The 17,526-nt window shown below is 34.7% G+C and overlaps 1 protein-coding gene across 3 annotated transcripts in view; it reads right to left on the bottom strand.

Moving 5' to 3' along the window:
* The window catches only part of LOC106158447 (serine/threonine-protein kinase 38-like), a 20,057-nt gene extending 2,531 nt beyond the window's left edge, over positions 1-17,526 (bottom strand). Inside the window, exons 1-11 of one of the 3 annotated variants that reach the window (XM_024076659.2) lie at positions 17,304-17,526; positions 9,789-9,925; positions 7,546-7,597; positions 7,217-7,339; positions 5,645-5,728; positions 5,191-5,314; positions 4,243-4,397; positions 3,909-4,011; positions 3,671-3,732; positions 3,332-3,449; positions 2,544-2,667 (exon numbers count right to left, since the gene is read on the bottom strand). In XM_024076659.2, coding sequence (XP_023932427.1) covers positions 2,544-2,667; positions 3,332-3,449; positions 3,671-3,732; positions 3,909-4,011; positions 4,243-4,397; positions 5,191-5,314; positions 5,645-5,728; positions 7,217-7,339; positions 7,546-7,597; positions 9,789-9,913 — 1,070 coding nt within the window. In that variant the 5' untranslated portion in view covers positions 9,914-9,925; positions 17,304-17,526. Of the gene's footprint in view, positions 1-2,543; positions 2,668-3,331; positions 3,450-3,670; positions 3,733-3,908; positions 4,012-4,242; positions 4,398-5,190; positions 5,315-5,644; positions 5,729-7,216; positions 7,340-7,545; positions 7,598-9,788; positions 9,926-13,260; positions 13,768-17,299 lie in introns of those variants that run through there. The other 2 variants (XM_013534438.3, XM_013534437.3) reach the window with 2 other exon arrangements.

Below are 17,526 nucleotides of genomic sequence, written 5' to 3'. Positions count from 1 at the left end.
TCAAATGTACAGACAAAAAGCAGACAATAACAATGCACAAAATAGGCTACTGTCAATTCTGATGCAAAAGTACATTATGCTCAACTGCAAATTCAACATCAAATTTTAATTATGCTCAACAGGTAATACTGACGTAAGTAAAATGTGTAACAAGCATAAGGCTTCAGGCCAATGGGAGTTCAAGTTCACACTTTGAAAATGCCAGAATGAGAAAAATGAAAATTTCACACAAAACTGCATAAATTCAATAATAAATGATAACCCAATTGAGCTGGCTTTCTAATTTGAACTGCATGCCAATCCTAACAAGACAGCACTGTTCTGAAATGGGTTTATTTCCACTTTTAAGAATTTTTAACATAAAACAAAATTAACAGTTTACTGCCATTTTTATATGATCAACTAAGAAAATTGATAAGATGGGAAAAATATCAATAGTGTTAAATGTCCAATTTCTTCCATTCTGAGATTCTGAACATAGTGAATGATTCAATCTGACAAACTGCAATGATATGAGTTTATTTCCATTTTTGAAACTTTATTACACAATACACAATAACAAGTTTAACATCATTTTTACAAAATCAACTAATAACAATGTTGTAAAGATGCAGGAAATGTCAAAAAAACACTTTTACATATCTTATTAATTAAATAATGAAACTGTTAACATGCCTAAGAATTGAATCTAAGGAAATGTAAAAAACAGCATAACTTCTAAAATAATGGCCTGATTATGCTGATTTTTGAACTTAACCTGCGTTTTAGCAGGATTGACCACTCCTGTGAGTTTAATGACAATTGGCCTATCTGTTTTTCTTATATTGTGTTTACAGTGTTGCATATATGCTGAAAAAAGAAAAAAAAGTTTAACTACTAAAATAGTGGCCCGATCATGCCACTTTTCAAACTTGACCTACGTTTTAGTAAGATCAATTTTTCCTGTGAGTTTCATGACAACAGGCCTATAGGTTTTCGTTGAAATGTGTTAACAGTGTTGCATATATGCTGAAAAGTGAAAAAACAGCATAACTTCTACAATAATGGCCCGATCATGCTGATTTTCGAACTTGACCTGCATTTTATGAATATTCATCAGCTCTGTAAATATAAAGCCAAAAAGTAAAACTGCCTTCCACTTATCGTGTTTACAAGGAAAGTGCACGGCGACGACAGGGACGGCGACGACAGACGCAGGTGATGGCAAAATGTGCAGACACATCTGTGTCTGTACATAAAAATAGCATAACTTCTACAATAATGGCCCGATCATGCTGATTTTCGAACTTGACCTGCGTTTTATGAATATTCATCAGCTGTGTAAATATAAAGCCAAAAAGTAAAACTGCCTTCCACTTATCGTGTTTACAATGAAAGTGCACGGCGCCAGCGACGGCGATGACGGGGACGACAGATGCAGGTGATGGCAATATGTACAGACACATCTATATATATTTACTGTACTGTTTGAGAACAGTAAGTAACATGGTTTTTCTTAAATGGTCATCATGGGAGCAGTGCCCAAAATAGGTTTTTTTCAAATTTTGATGCAATATTACATAATGTTTAACAGCATGATGACCATCAATTTTTAATAATAAAATATTAGTATCATGGATATTCAGAAAATGTGACTAGCAAAGGTCTTCAGGCCCATGGAACTTCAAAGTCACAACTTGAAAATGACAAAATGTAAACAAGACAGCACTGTTCTGAAATGTTTTTTTTTCCATTTTTAACAATTTTTAACATCAAACAAAATTAACAGTTTACTGCCATTTTTATATGATCAACTAAGAAAATTGATGAGATGGGAAAAATATCAACAGAGCAGTGTTAAATGTCCAATTTCTTCCATTCTGAGATTCTGAACATAGTGAATGATTGAATCTGACAAACTGCAATGATATGAGTTTATTTCCATTTTTGAAACTTTATTACACAATAAACGATAACAAGTTACCATCATTTTTACAAAATCAACTAACAATGTTGTAAAGATGCAGGAAATGTCAAACAAACACTTTTACGTATCTTATTAGTTTAATAATGAGACTGTTAACATGCCTAAGAATTGAATCTGAGGAAATGTGAAAAATATGCTGAAAAGTGAAAAAACAGCATAACTTCTACAATAATGGCCCGATCATGCTGATTTTCGAACTTGACCTGCGTTTTATGAATATTCATCAGCTCTGTAAATATAAAGCCAAAAAGTAAAACTGCCCTCCACTTATCGTGTTTACAAGGAAAGTGCACGGCGCCGGCATCGCCATCGCCATCGCCATCGGCGCCGACAGACGCAGGTGATGGCAATATGTACAGACACATCTGTGTCTGTACATAAAAAATGAAATATACATAATGTATATATCAATCCTTTCATTGACAAAGACAACTTGGATAAATCTTTGATCATGAACTGATTTTAAAGAACTTGAAATGTTTCTGAATGGTGAAACCTTAAATGAAAAAAAATCCTTTTCATTATTCATTTTTGAGCGAGCTTAGTTCCACTTGCAAGATTTGAGTGAATGGCCTACCTTAATATGAGGTCTTTGGCCTCTGTAGAGATGGGCACCTCTGGAGGAAAGATGAGTGTCTCTCGCCAGTTCATCACCTTCCTGTATGTCTCCTGGGGATTCTCTGAACAAAATGGAGGATAGCCTGGAAATGAAAACAATATAGATATATACATGGATATATATACTGGCTGGCATGTACCAATAATTTAACATGGCATCATCAGGGACAGCAGTGTAGGACATCACATGAGATTAAAAGAAGTGCATGAATCCACATGAAGTGGAGTCAACTTTGAAGAAAATCAGGATGAAACACTATGCAGCTGGAGAGACAGGGAAGAAGCAACACAAAAGTGATGTGCAAATGATGACCCATTTGTACTGTTGTGTATCAGACTGCAATTCAGCAAAACCCAAGAGAAAACAACCCCAAAAAGTCCATGGATGAATTCTGTAAGCTTTTATTTCTTGCGACACCACACTCACTAGTCTATCAATATTTCTGGCTACAATCTTCTCTAAATCTTGTGAAATCTTGTTTGATATTTTTCACTAATACAGGACACTTGGGGTTACTTCACTGTTATAAAATTCTTTTTTTCCTTGAAGGTTGCATAACTCCCAACAAAATATAAGGTTTGACTCCAAAGCTAGTCATGAATATTCTCCTTATAATGCTGCAAAGTCAGGTAAGTTGATGGTACGTAAAGAGGAGTTTGATCACACTTTTGAACCTAAACACTTTTTGAAAATCAGCAATTCATCATAAATCTCTTAAAATATTCCAATTGTGTCCAAGAACTTACCTATTAACATCTCATACATGATAACCCCTAATGACCACCAATCACATGTGTTAGCGTAGCCCGTTTGCATAAACACCTCAGGGGCAATGTAGTCTGGGGTACCTACTGTAGAATATGCCTGAAAAAATGGACATGCCCATAATACTTTACCTCAACTGATGTGCTGCCCTACTTATATATAATGTAGTTTTACAAACAGTTCAAATGAACACTGTCAGTATCTGGATGTAATCAGGCCTCAAATATTGCTGGACTTAATGCTGGTTTATATGTAAACATTAACCTTTTTATCTCTGAATTTTTTCAAAATAAAATGAAAGAAAAAGAGGTTGAGATTACCAGTGCCCGTCTGTTTCTCTTCCAACTTTCATGTCTTCTTTTTGAATCCATGTAGTTTGAAGCTGAAATATAAGGATTTATTTTTGAGTCCCGTATCCCTTAATGCTACTACCTCACAGTCATTTTAGTCAACAGACACTTGAATTATAAACAAATACATGGTATACCTATGATCTAACTGTAATAAGATTCCATTTTTTTAAAAATTTTTTGTGATATGTGTATTTCTAATACTTACAAAAATCACTTGGTTTGGCTTGTGATAAGTCTTTGTAGTAGTCTGTTCTATGTGCAGCCTTCAAACCAGTACATAAACCAAAGTCTGATAATTTTATATGACCCTAAAATCAACAAAATAAAATACTTTATCTATATAGGGCACTTAAATAAATATATAACAAGAATTCAATCTCTTCTTCGTTCTGCCTGGAAACCAAAACCAAAAACTTCTCTCATTTTGAAAAAATGTGCCACAATATTGTTTTAAATAGCTTATAACATTTACATTAAAAATGCACGATAAAAGTCAATGTTTGCGGCTCAAACACAATCCTTATCATATCATATCCTACCTTTGAATCTAATAATAAGTTATCTGGTTTTATATCTCTGTGAATAAAACCAATTTTGTGTATGGCACCAATTGCCAGCACTGTTTCTGCTACATAAAACTGTGTCTGCTCCTCTGTTAGAGTGTCTTTTTTCATAAGCAGTGTCATCATGTCTCCTGATAAAAAAAAAATGTAAGTCAACAATTAAGGAATATACATAATAATCAACTGTTAGTAAACAAATAAAGAGGTTTATTTGCTCAATGAAGTTGAAGGCCTTCTTTTCATTGAAGAATGCCTCCTTATTAAAAATGCACCAAAATAACACTCATGTCAAAATAGCTCCTGGACAAAAAAGCAATACAGTTTGTTTAGGTAGCCCCACAAATGGCATTGCATCACTTGGAAGTACTCCTAATGAACAAGAGAGCCGTATGCTACTCTACAGGAGTCAGTTGGTACATCAACACAAGATTGATATATCTACTGGGGAAATAAGCTCTAGACATTCTTGGCAAGGTACCATAACCCAACCATTAAGAACATTCATCTTCCCTGATTGAAGTCAGCACAATGAATTTAACCAAATTTCAGAAATTCAGTTACGCCATAGACTTAACAACCCTTCTTAAATGTCAAGTTCGTTTAAGCTCACAGAAGCTGAGTTTAGCATAAAGATTTACTGCCGTAATTCTCACTCTGATGAAACCTTCAGTGGAATCCTGGTGTGCCTGTCTGTGGGATACTAAGAGCTTGATTAGCTTCATCACCAGATTCCAGGAAATATCACTTGTAGCCATGGCACACACATATACAACTGGGCTTACTTTGTATTAACTATTCTAATCACAATGAGCCTAGGAATTAATCACTAACCTGCTACCATGACAACCAAATTAAAAAAAAATTTTTTTATAAAATTCTGCATTTGTTACAGATATTCATATTATGAAAGCCTTTTCTCCTCACCTCCTGGCAGGAACTCCATTATGAGGTAAAGATTCTGTGCATCTTGGAAGGAATAATACATCTTGACTACCCATTCGTTGTCTGCATCCACTAGAATATCGCGCTCTGCACGCACATGTGCAATCTGAAAACAAAAGGAAAGGGAGATAAAATCAAAGTTATGTCAGAATTTATCCTTTAACTGAAATAAAACTAATATCACAATATGCCTTTTATGTCAGCAATTTCTTCCAATTAATGATAATTTTTTTTAAATATCTTAAAATGTTAATACACATCAATTCATTCTTTATTATCTATTAATTTTACACAGAACTGAAGTATGAGTAAATAAGTTTCATAAGAAGATGCAAAATTAAAGATCCTAAGAGTCATGCCCTGGCAAAGGGTATTTCATGTGGGAACAACATTACAAGGGATAAGGTTCAGCTTTTTAACACAATTTTCCCCTTACCTGTTCTTTTTCTAGCATGTCTAGTTTTCTAAGTATTTTCATAGCGTAAACATGACCTGTATCTTTCTTTTGCACCAAACGCACCTAGAAAAACAAACCAATTTAAGACATATATATACATTTCACAAGATCACAGAAATAATCAAACCTACCCTTTATCCTCCTCTCAGAGATATCATTAATTTGACTACCTAACTTTGAAGAAAAAATATGTGGCTGAGTATTCTAGATTTTAACATTAATTTTCTTTCTCTCTCACTGAGCTTGTAGTGCTCCCCTTGAGTCTATCTGTATCAAAGTATTCCTGATGGGCATGGCTACAGTTAATGTTCACACATGGGTTTTTAAAATGTTCCTTTGATGATAGCTTTGAAGATTTTAATTTACTAGTTTTTCTCTAATATTTCTTCTACCACCATTACAAAGGAAAAAAATTGTTTTCAAATGTTTTTTTTTTTTTTCCAAAATTAGGAAACCTGGATCCTACTTTGCCATACCCAAGAAAGGTGGATCAAAGTTGTTAATTTTCAAAGAGAGGAACAATTGTTGCGCCCATAAGCTTCACGCTCCTTTCTATTTTAGATCTATCCAACAATGTCCATCTATATGTCAGCACCCACTCCCAAATAACCCACCTGCCTAATTTCTGTTTTATGATCCCCATGGTCATAAATGATAAAGCAGAATGGACCCTGTAGATGAACAAGCTGGTAGGTCTAATAAATAAAGACCACACACCTGTTAACTGTTCTTGCTTGCTGTGCTCATCTATCACATATCAAATATCAATTTTTGAACTTTTTTCCCCTTTACCACTAGCTGAGAATCAACCTGAGTGTGTTTCTCCCTTGCAACAGCAGTATTTTCTCTTTTCTCATATTGCACGAGTGATTCAGTTCTAAGGTTAGTTCTCATACTGTAAGTATACTTTACTCAGTAAGTTTTTTTTTATTCACATCATGTATAATAATCAGTATTTAACCTGCTGGTTTTAAATAATTCAGCAACCACCATGATCATGCACATATATACCTAGAACATTGACTGCTTATTTACTGAGCTATCTAAACCAGCATACATCAACTGTGATGTTGCAATTTTAAATAATTCTCTCCCAGGTTAAAAAAAATGCCATTCAGTAGAAAGTTTCATGTAAATTGAAATGATAACCTTAAACAACCATAATCTTGAATTTATCATTGATAATAGTTGAGATACATCTAGAATACATTCCCTATAACCACACAACAAAATATGAAAAACAACTTCAAGAATTTGATAACTAGCACAAATCCTTTCTAAATCATAGTGCAAATTAATCCTTTCTTCATGTTATTAATTTCTTCCTAGAAACCATCAGTACTATTCTATACACTACCATGCTTTATTATCACTAGACTACCTACTAAACACAGCATCAATATTTTCTTTTTGAATGGAAATATCATATGTCAGTCCTTTTACTCTCCACAGCTTTATCACTTTGCTGACCATCTATTGAAGAAAAATTGTTCGACATGGAATGATACAACCACAAAGAACTGCCATAATGTGATCACTTGATTGACTTACCTCTCCAAAAGCTCCCTTTCCTATGACTTTTAATGGTTCAAAATCATCAACACCTAACCGTGATCTTTTAAGACGCAAAAATTCTGTTTCTTTCAGTGCATGCTGCTGCCTTTTTTCTTGTTTCTGAAAGTTAAAATTAAACATTTAACATAATTTTGTGTGAGAATTGGACGGAGTTTTGAAAAAAAAAAGAGCTATAAAAGTGACTCTATTTTGCATTACACAGCTACATTTTTAATGCACAGCAATATGAAGACATATGTGAAAACCATACTGCTCATCAATGAAATGCTTCCTACATATCTTGTTCCAGATTTTCTCTATCTCACCTGTTCTTCTGAGAGACCCTCATCCTCCATTGTCTGTTCCAGTTTACGATATCTGGAAAAATAAAGAATAATATATGTACTAGTAAATCTATGCTGGGATTATATTTCTTCCATCAGAATTTCACTCGTTATGAGAGATACATTTTCATCCAGTCTACCTATTTTATGCTTAACTTGAATGTCAAAGAATAAACAGTTTGAAAAACTGACAACAAACACAACATGGAGCCTCAACTATAAAATACAAAACCATATATTATAATAATAATAAGAACTAATTTTATTAAAACACTGCAACTTAAAGGTTATAGATGTACAGGTGAACGAGTTCAATAAAAATTATAAAATAAAATATTTACATGAATTAAAGGATTTACACTACAATCAAACTGAGTTTGAAATAAAACACAAAGGTATTAAAGTGTTTTTAAAATGTTGGGTCTTGAATTTTGGTACACTGAAGTTGGATTGGTTATGTCTTAGCTTTCTGTGTGTTCTGGAGGTTTAAGAGGTAACTTAACATGTCCTTGTCATTTTTTATTTTCTTGAAGATAGATTTGCATAGTTCTATGCACTGCTTTTCTAAAGTGACAAGGTTTGCTTTTAGCAAAGCATCAACATAAGATAAATCAAAAAATATTATTCTGAGCACCCTTGACAAAATAGATTCTGTTATACTGCAGTGCTCACTGCTCACTGGTTAACCCAATGTGCCACATGGGAGAATCATAGACTGTATTCCCATAGATTTAGATTGATCCATCTAGATCGACCTAACTCCCTGGGGGTTCACGCTAAATTGCTGTCAGCTGAGCGTGCACGGTAGTTACTAGTAGTTACCCCCTTAGAGCTTTTAGTAGGCGGGACAGACATTTTAGCAGGCTAAGCTGAGAGTAATCTAGTGAGACTCCCCACAGGGATAGATCGATCTAAAATCTGTGGGAATGGGGTCTTATTCAACAACAGAGCAAATTTCACCTTGATACACCTGTACAAGATCTGGTGAGGGCAACAAAGTGCAAAAGACTCACAATCAGACACAGTGCTACAGTAGACAACTTATGTAAGTATATTTTTAACACATAAAACTATCATACGCATGCTTTTATGGTACTTTACAGATTTTAACTATTTATTTTATATTTGCTATACAGTAAGCTTTTTCCTCAGGATAAGTCTGTAGCAACATTGCTCAGTGATTAACTTATTAGTATGCTGATTTATAGTGTTCATTTTCTAAGATTGACTTCTGTTAGATCTGAACAGTATGCTAGCTACAGTCAGTATTATTGAATTAAAGGTTACATTAGGGCCTACAGTACCGCTACAGATGGCATGAAACTGTTATACACAAAAGCTAGGATGCTGACTACAAACCAATCAACATGTTTAGTAAGTTTCCTTTTCTTTCTTTCTTTTCTTTATTTTTTGCTAAAATATCAATAATCAATCAATCAATCGATCAATTCCCAAGCCCCCCTCTCTCTCTACATCATATACTTATTCTTTCTCTTTGGGAACTGAGATATGGAAAAGGAGACAACTTTTCATCAGTTAAAAAAAGACTTGCCTAGTGCTTTTTATTTACTTTAATAAAAAAAAAAAACTTAAAGAAGGAAGTAAAAGGAAAAGGGACAGTCATAAAAAGAAACTGGACCCATTTATATAACTTATATCAGCATAAAAAGGGTCAAAGTAAACAGTACAGGTAAAAATGAAGGCAGGCTTTGTACACAGTGAAAGTTTAAATTTATGACTGAGGTTTAAGGTAATAACACACCTTATGCACTTGTTATCTCACATCCAGTAAACATGCTATTAGCAGAGCAGAACAACCTATTTTTAACACGGGCCTAACCTCAAAATAATGGAGTCCTAACCAATCTTACACTTCAATTATTTCAGATATCTACTGCCTCATTGTCAGTTGACAAAAATATAATTTGCTACAGCACTACCTTGGTAGAAAGACATGCTTTGGTGCATGTTTCAAATGAAAAGAGATTTCCACAATACAGTGGTGGAAATAATATGGTAAAAAATTTTGCTACAATTGTGCCGAGTAGTCTATAACTTTCTATTAAAAACCACAGATCACGCCTGCTGTTTACATATCAAAGGTAAAATTTTACAATGTATCCTCCACTTTCCAATTTGTATTTCCTAGGCATGAGTCAGTTCTGATGATTTGTTAAACCTGTGCAACAACTTCCCTAGTAGTATTGATAGATCCCACACCGTACCTGCTTTCTCTCTCCTCATGTTGTGCTATTAAGTTGGTATAGTAGTTCTCTAGGGTCACTTTGGCACGGGTCACTTTATCAGCTGTGTGGGGACTGACCGCTACCTGTTCCCCAATGGCGGTCATCTTTTTAGAACTCTGTAATGAAATACAAAGAAATACTTGACCTTGTAATCAAAACAAAACACAAGTCTTAGGTTGAGGGCTGATCTTAGTAGCTGTCAAAACAAACTGGGAACAATCAGATCTATAACATTTCTAGCTAGCAAACAACATATTCCATTTAATAACAAACAAAAACCCACAGGAACAAATTCTATTCATCCCTGTTCTCATATTTTTTCAAAAAAAAAAATTGCACTTAATAAAATCTATATATTTTAACTGTAAACTACTCTGATATCGTGCAATTTGAAACATACAGGCACCCACTTATCTCCTGGCAACACCTACATCTTACTTCACAACTATCAACCTTTTTCTCAAACTTGCACCGTTATACAAAACACATGTGAATGTTTTTGCAGAGAAAGAAGTGTATATAATGGTTGGCATTGGTAACAGCATACATTTGGTTTCTATCAAGTCCACTTCACCTGAAGTGACTTCTATGGCACTGTCTGGGCTGTCTGATCAATGTTCACTCCTTGCCACTTAAGTTAACCAGGCATGGTCTAGGGTGTTTACAAAAAAACCTTTAACTTCTCTGTTAACCATGTGGTAAACCAAGGTTGGTCACCTCATGAACATTTACATGTGTTAAATTGAGATACAAATCTCAAATAGGAAATTTATCCATATAGCTAAACAGCACACTAAGTTTTAGAAAACGCATACATATTATCCGAATTGCCCATTTTTTTTTTTTCAAGGTAATTAACTAGGTATATCTTGAGCAGACTTGAAAGGCCATTGGTGTGTAGTTCAGCCTGTCTCTCATACACTGATGAATTCCAAGTGCACAGAATAATACTCGTAAAATTTATCATTTAAATTTATTGCACTTCAAGGTCTCAAGCATCAAGCTTTCAATATGAAAAGAAGATTACTGGCACTTGAATTGTTTATTCATTCATATTCATAGGTTTCAACAATAGATGCCAATTTCCCTGGAGCTATCTTGTCATAATGGCTGGCATTGTGGATGAGAGCCCAGAGGTGAACTGCCAATATCTGTTCAAACCAGAAGACTCGTAAAATGTGTTTTTTAAATCAAATTGGTTAAGCCCATAAGAAGGTGACATGTGCATTACTTCAATTTCAGTGGAGGCAAGGTTTCTGCTTAGTGGGTATCATAACAAGACCCTAGACCTGGTTATTGCATTTTTAGTTCATTAAGGAGCAACATTTAGCTGTTAGAATGAATATTATGTTCCGTTTGTGCGAAATAATGGGTTTTGTAACGTAACACAAAAAGATGCAATTGCAAGCAGCAAAAGAAACTGCTGGAATGTATTCAATACTCAAGGCAAAATATTGCGTTGCAATGGCAATGGTAAAAAGCTATAAAAGATAGCCGTGCTATATTGATTTTAAAAAGAGTCATAAATATAATAAGTAAGTAAGCACACTTGATCTCCTAATCTACCTGTGCACAAACTTTCTATTCAAACAACCTTGCTCAATATTCCACGGAGCAGTTTAACTTAGTTAACAGAGTTCACATAACAATGATTAGAGTTAGCATATATTCAGCTAGCTGTGGTTGTAGGACATCCAGAAACAAGACTATACGATTTGTTAGGAAGAAGCAGTCCTACTAGTTGCAGCCAAAAACCTATTCACTGGGCTTCAGTCAGCTGCCATGCATACAATATACCAGTCAATAGCAACACTTGAATTGGTAATGAACAACAACAATTTCAACAAAGCTCAATCAATTTAACAGACATACAATCAGGATACATGGTGATCAATCAGATATAGACCTTATTTGAAAGATTGGGTGAAAAACATGGAATAAACACCCAACTGAACCAATTCAAGGGGATTATCAGTGCAGAACAATCCGTATGAAAGCTTTATAGCTCCCATATCTATTTATTTATATACAACACTCACTTACCCATTGTTAAAGAAAAATATTGACAGCCACTCATTTACATACAGAACACAATTGCAACTTAACCTTTTAAACCAAGTTGAACACGGGACAAAAAGTTGACCTTCACTGTATTAAACACCTGAAAGGTTAAACACACACACACAGGTTTTAAGAAAGTATTCAATTTTTTTAACAATACCAAATACAAACACCAGTTTGTTACAAACACAGAAGTAGCACGCAAACTAATTTCCAAGCATTTGTTATTCTGTTGACAGCTCTATTCACTGCAATTTACCTGAAAAATGAACTTCAGTGATGAAAAAAGATCTTGAATACACTCTCTTTAAAGGTAAACATCTCCAAGAAAATGCCTGGTAAACGCCACAGTATGGACAATTTCCTGCACAATCACGGAAATTTAGAAGCTGCAACCAGACATCCAAGACATCCCTTAACCACCACAAAATAATGCCGCTTTGTGCCAGTAGATCAATTTCTTTTAAGTGTCTTTGTGAGTCATGTCTCTAAGTTACAACACTAACACATGCCAGACAGGGTAAACCCTTCAGGCAGCCAAGTTTACTTAATGGAATTATTTAAATGTGCATGCAGACTCCATTTAATTTAAACCGATGTTCTTAAACTACATTTTCCCTATACTACAACCCATTTAATGGAAGTCTCAAGAAAACACTATAAAGTTTAAAATGAAATCCACATCCACTATGTTTAAATGAGCTCCTCAGCAAAACACGTGTATCTTAAGGCTGTAAGTGGTCACTATAAAAAGTTGTTTTGTCGATAACAACCATTAGTGACCACCATCATGTGTAATTTGTGATAACAATTTCCAGGCACCGTGACACTAGGCTTACTCACGTGTTAAAACATACCTTCACTGAACAGATGAAATGTTACAACTCTACAACCATATCTGTCAAGTTCTCTTGACATGCTGACATATCAAAATGACAACATCACTATTGGGAAAAGGCACGTTTTGCGTTTGATAAATGTAGAGTGTCATGGAAGCCTAGTTAAAGGAAAAAAGGTACTTCACGGCCTTCAATTTCTTATGTGGTAAATCTGTCATAGATCTCAGACATTAAATGAGTTTGCATTTATCCAAGGGTATAATTATGTGACTAGGGTCTTTAACTGTCTGAGGACACGTTCGGAGGATGACACACTTGTAGCTCAGGTTATAAGTTCAGAACACACACTGAAAAACCTTGCTTAAAAGCTTTCCAATTTATTTTTTTTAAGAATGAGTCATTTAGCTTACCTTGAACATTTAACAAGAGAGAACCTTCACCAGAAAGCTTGACTAACAGTAAGCATATCAAACACAAGCGACAGTAACATCATTTCCCCTAAACAATCATGCATATCAACTACATGTAAAATCCAACGTATGAGATCATACCTTATCATGTCTTTTCCCTAGACCCATGTGCTTACCAAATGGGCACATTTTGAATGAGATGTGATTGTGACTGTTCTCCACCTCCATGAACCTAGTGAATATAACAGTCCTGCTCAGTGACGTGGAGAGTTCACCTGCTGCTGCTGCTGTTGTTGCAATATGCTGGCTTATCTTATCAGCGCTGCACAGCCAATCAATGTTTGATCTCATAGGCCCACCCGCCAATTTTCTAAGTATAGGACAAGTCAATGTTGACACACAGGTAGATTGAGTGGCGCTCTAATCAATTTTCCCCCAGGACCTATGCCCAGGTTAGAGGTCCTTCCTTGATAAAACTCCGCATAAAATACACACCATGTGATCATGTGACTTATCTGACAGGTATCTCCTGACCAGCTGTGCACAAGACAAGTTAGTAGTTGCGATTAGAGCCACCGCTTTTCAAAACTCAATGTCATAAACTGTGTCTCTTCGTCCTCTAAGCAGGATGTGGATGCTGATTCCTTCAACCACTACCATATGCAGTTTACTCATTAGAATTCACCTGACCTTGCCCATTCATATGCTAATTAACTACACACAAAAGCTCCATAAAAAAAGGTGTTTGTTTGCGTCAGGTTAATATTTCTATCACGTAGGTACGACCCTACTTTTCCACTTTGTCACCTAATGGTAACTTCTGGATATACATCAGCTAATATTAAAGTCTGACGTTTTTCCCACTAAGATTCTCATTTGGAAGTTATCAAGAATCTTTTTCGTATTTAGATCACATAAGGGCACAAAACTTAATCCCAAGACTTAAAATGTATTTGTCTGCAATTGCCCATAAATAATACAGATGGAATGGCTGACCCCATGATCAATTCCATCATCTGTCATCCACTGCTATTGCTGCTCCATAAAACACAATCACAAAAGATTATATACCAATTATTCAAGCAGATATTAAAGACAATCTAATGTTTAGTATTACAGTCACGAACAGGCCATAGTGGAAGATTTAGTTTTCCCTTCACGTCATAGACTCATGTAGATTTTATCTACCAAAATCCCAACCACGACCACAAACCTGATTATCTTTACCATCTTCTATATCCGTGTCCACCAGCATTTCATAATCACACTCATTTATTTGGACGGACGCATAAACTGACTGACAAAAGTTCATGGCGAACAAGGCATGTAGAGCAGATTAAAAATGTGATAACTTTTGTTATAATTCTGGTCAACACTGTTTATGCAAATAAACTACATTTTCATATTCCCCTTGCAGGTGTGGCATTCTTTTAATTACTGTATCAATTTAAAATATTCTGTACCACTGCTCAAAAGCATTTTAAAAGCTGTGGCAGACATACCGTCTCATTGATGACAATTTTATAGTCTGACATGAAAGTTTTATAACTTTAACAGTGGTTGATCTTATTTTATTGGACTATTTAATATACTGCTATTTTAATTAACCCAACAGTTATCAAAATACCTATGTTTAGATTTATCTTTATTCTCGTGCATATGAATATATTATCCCAACAGATGTTTATTATACAGTATAAAGTGAGAGCAGGAGCAATATTACCTCCCATATTTAGTTTGTCAATTGTTGACTGTATAGATTATATTGCCTTGGCAATAGAATTCCAATTCTTGTCATTGTTCTTAATGTTTGCACACGCTATGGAACATCAGCTGGCAAGCATAACAACATTCTTGGTGAGGTGACCCCAAATGTTGGCTGTAGAGCTTGGAAACAATGAGCACCACAAAATCCATGGTTTTACTAATACACTAATTAAATTCGCACTTAACTGTAATTGTTAACTTCCATTTTAATTAAAGCAGGGAAAAATACCATAATTTACTAGTGGCAACATAAAAATAGGATGTATACATATATTCAAATATGATCATCATATCTTTATGGTTTTTCTTAACATATCCAAAAGATTTTGCTACATCACAACACCATCTTTTCATTCATCTAATTGGTAGTGCTGGTATTTTTCTACTTCTTCTAAATCTTGTTTTTTACTTGCATTCTCATTACTGTGGTTTAATAACAAAATATCACTCAAGTGCATAACAGTGTTTCATCTATAGTATTCTAAAGGTATAATTTTGTCTTCCCTAACACTCACTAAGGGGGAATAGGTCACACATACAGGAACTTTAATAAATAGCCTAAGAAGGTGAATTTCACATCCAAACACCTAGGTCAAAACACCTGCTCTCTTCAAGCATATAAAGACCACATTCATGACAGTTTTACCAAAGGCTGAGAAAATGACACACTTACAACACAAATAAAGCTAAAACTACAAGATTTTACACTGTTACAGGATAAATTTATAATCAAAGAGCCTTTTTGCCAATGGCCTTCTTGCTGGTCCTATGTGGGATACAGAAAAAATCATGCAAAGTTTGGTCTAAGTAAAGGTTTACCTGTAATACAATATAAAAAGTCTGTTGTTGTATGCAAGGTAGAAAAAGAACCATAATGCAGCAATTATGATATTTTTTCATGTCTCGCACCTATTAAGCATATTACACTCGCTGCAAAAAGTTAATGTGCATTGTCTCAATGCAATCGAGTCTAAGTGCGAAATGATACCATTTCATGGCAGCGAGGGTGCATTTTAGGGTACTTTTAATGCTCACTTATACCAACCAAGTTTGACTCACTAACATTTCCCATGTTTTTATCAGCTTATCAAATGTAAGTTACAACTAAGTTATAATTATGATTTTTAAAGAGGTATACATGGCTTAGATTTGACTTAGTCTGCTGTATATCATAACACAATATAGGGCATGATATGTTTTGGTTGACATTTTATCATTACTGATATATATGTGTAAGATATCAAAATTTAGAATTCTTCAATCTGCCAGGGCAGGGTTTCCAATAGATTTTAAACTAATAAAGCTGGAGGCAGTCTTAAACTCAACTGACAAATAAGGGTCACTGCAAAGCCACAGCATTCAAGTACATCACAGTGTACTTCTACTGCTATCATACTGTCTCACTGGAATGGAAATTTGTAAGAATAAAAACTGACATATTTCAGGATGTAATAATTGTGATAGTATGTGTATCATCTTAAGTGATCAAAACCGCTAGGCTATACAGCTTGAGGCAAAGAATTTATTCAACTGTCTTCACTCATTTTCTTCTGAAACACTGAAAATTGGAGTGCAAATAACACCATAGGCTTTGCAAGGCATTGATTCAGTACATACAAGACATTATGTCCCGAGTCAGGTCTAACTTTTGCACCATTTTTCACCACCTGATAAGAAAAATACCAAAATATCAAAGCACTCAGCCACTTGACGAGAAGCTTAGTTTATGCCTATCGTACAAGTTGAACTTAACAGGCATTAATAACTTAAATTTAGAGAATATTTCAGGTTTTCTGTATTTAGAGAATTGCCCCCAGTTATTTTTTACCTCTAATAAGATTGCCCAAAACCAAATATAAAATGCAATACAGATTAGTGCAGCAGCCAATATATACTGAGCACCTGATAACATCCCTTGATCAGAGGGATATGGCACGTCTCACCATCTGGTATACTACTTTTGACTATTATATAAAACATGACTGACAGGGATTGAACAGTTATCCAAGCCACCAAAGGAATCAATATGATAATAAAAGCTTGAAAAAGACAATATATCTAATTTATTCCATGCACACACATATTATTCAACTAAAGCAATATGGTAATACTTTTTAAAAGAAAAATTTCATTTACTACAGTATTGAACCTTGTAAAAAGCAATATTTTGGCAATAAGGATAAAGACACATGTACAATTACTGAGAGAGAACTGACACAAATTTAGCCCATGTTGCAACTTGTAACATAATCAGTTTAAAGGTATGACAATGATACCAATACTAGACAACATACCAAACTGAAATTATCATCGATTTTGCACTTTTTTCATTCAACCAAATGCTGTATCGTAGGTACATAACACACAACTCCACTCAAAGAACTGATCACTTAATCAAATGGAATTGTCATACCTACTATCAGTCAGAGTATTTCGAAAAAAATATCTAACTTCAAGGCTGTAAACCCCCGTTTGAACGTCTGTATCTGACAAGTTCTGTCAAGTCCGCTTCCACAATAAAATTCCCTTGCTCATCCACAAGTGCCAAACAACCCCTAGTTCATCCGCGAAAATAAATCGCTTCATAAAATAGCACTCATTTAGAATGACACTCACAGTACTGGCTGACATGACAATAGC

Source organism: Lingula anatina, chromosome 1 (genome assembly GCF_051362555.1).
Source record: "Lingula anatina isolate TDL-2025a chromosome 1, LinAna3.0, whole genome shotgun sequence".
Classification (NCBI taxonomy): Eukaryota; Metazoa; Brachiopoda; class Lingulata; order Lingulida; family Lingulidae; genus Lingula; species Lingula anatina.
Note: the sequence above shows the minus strand (reverse complement) of the source record. Positions and strands in the feature narration are given on the sequence as shown.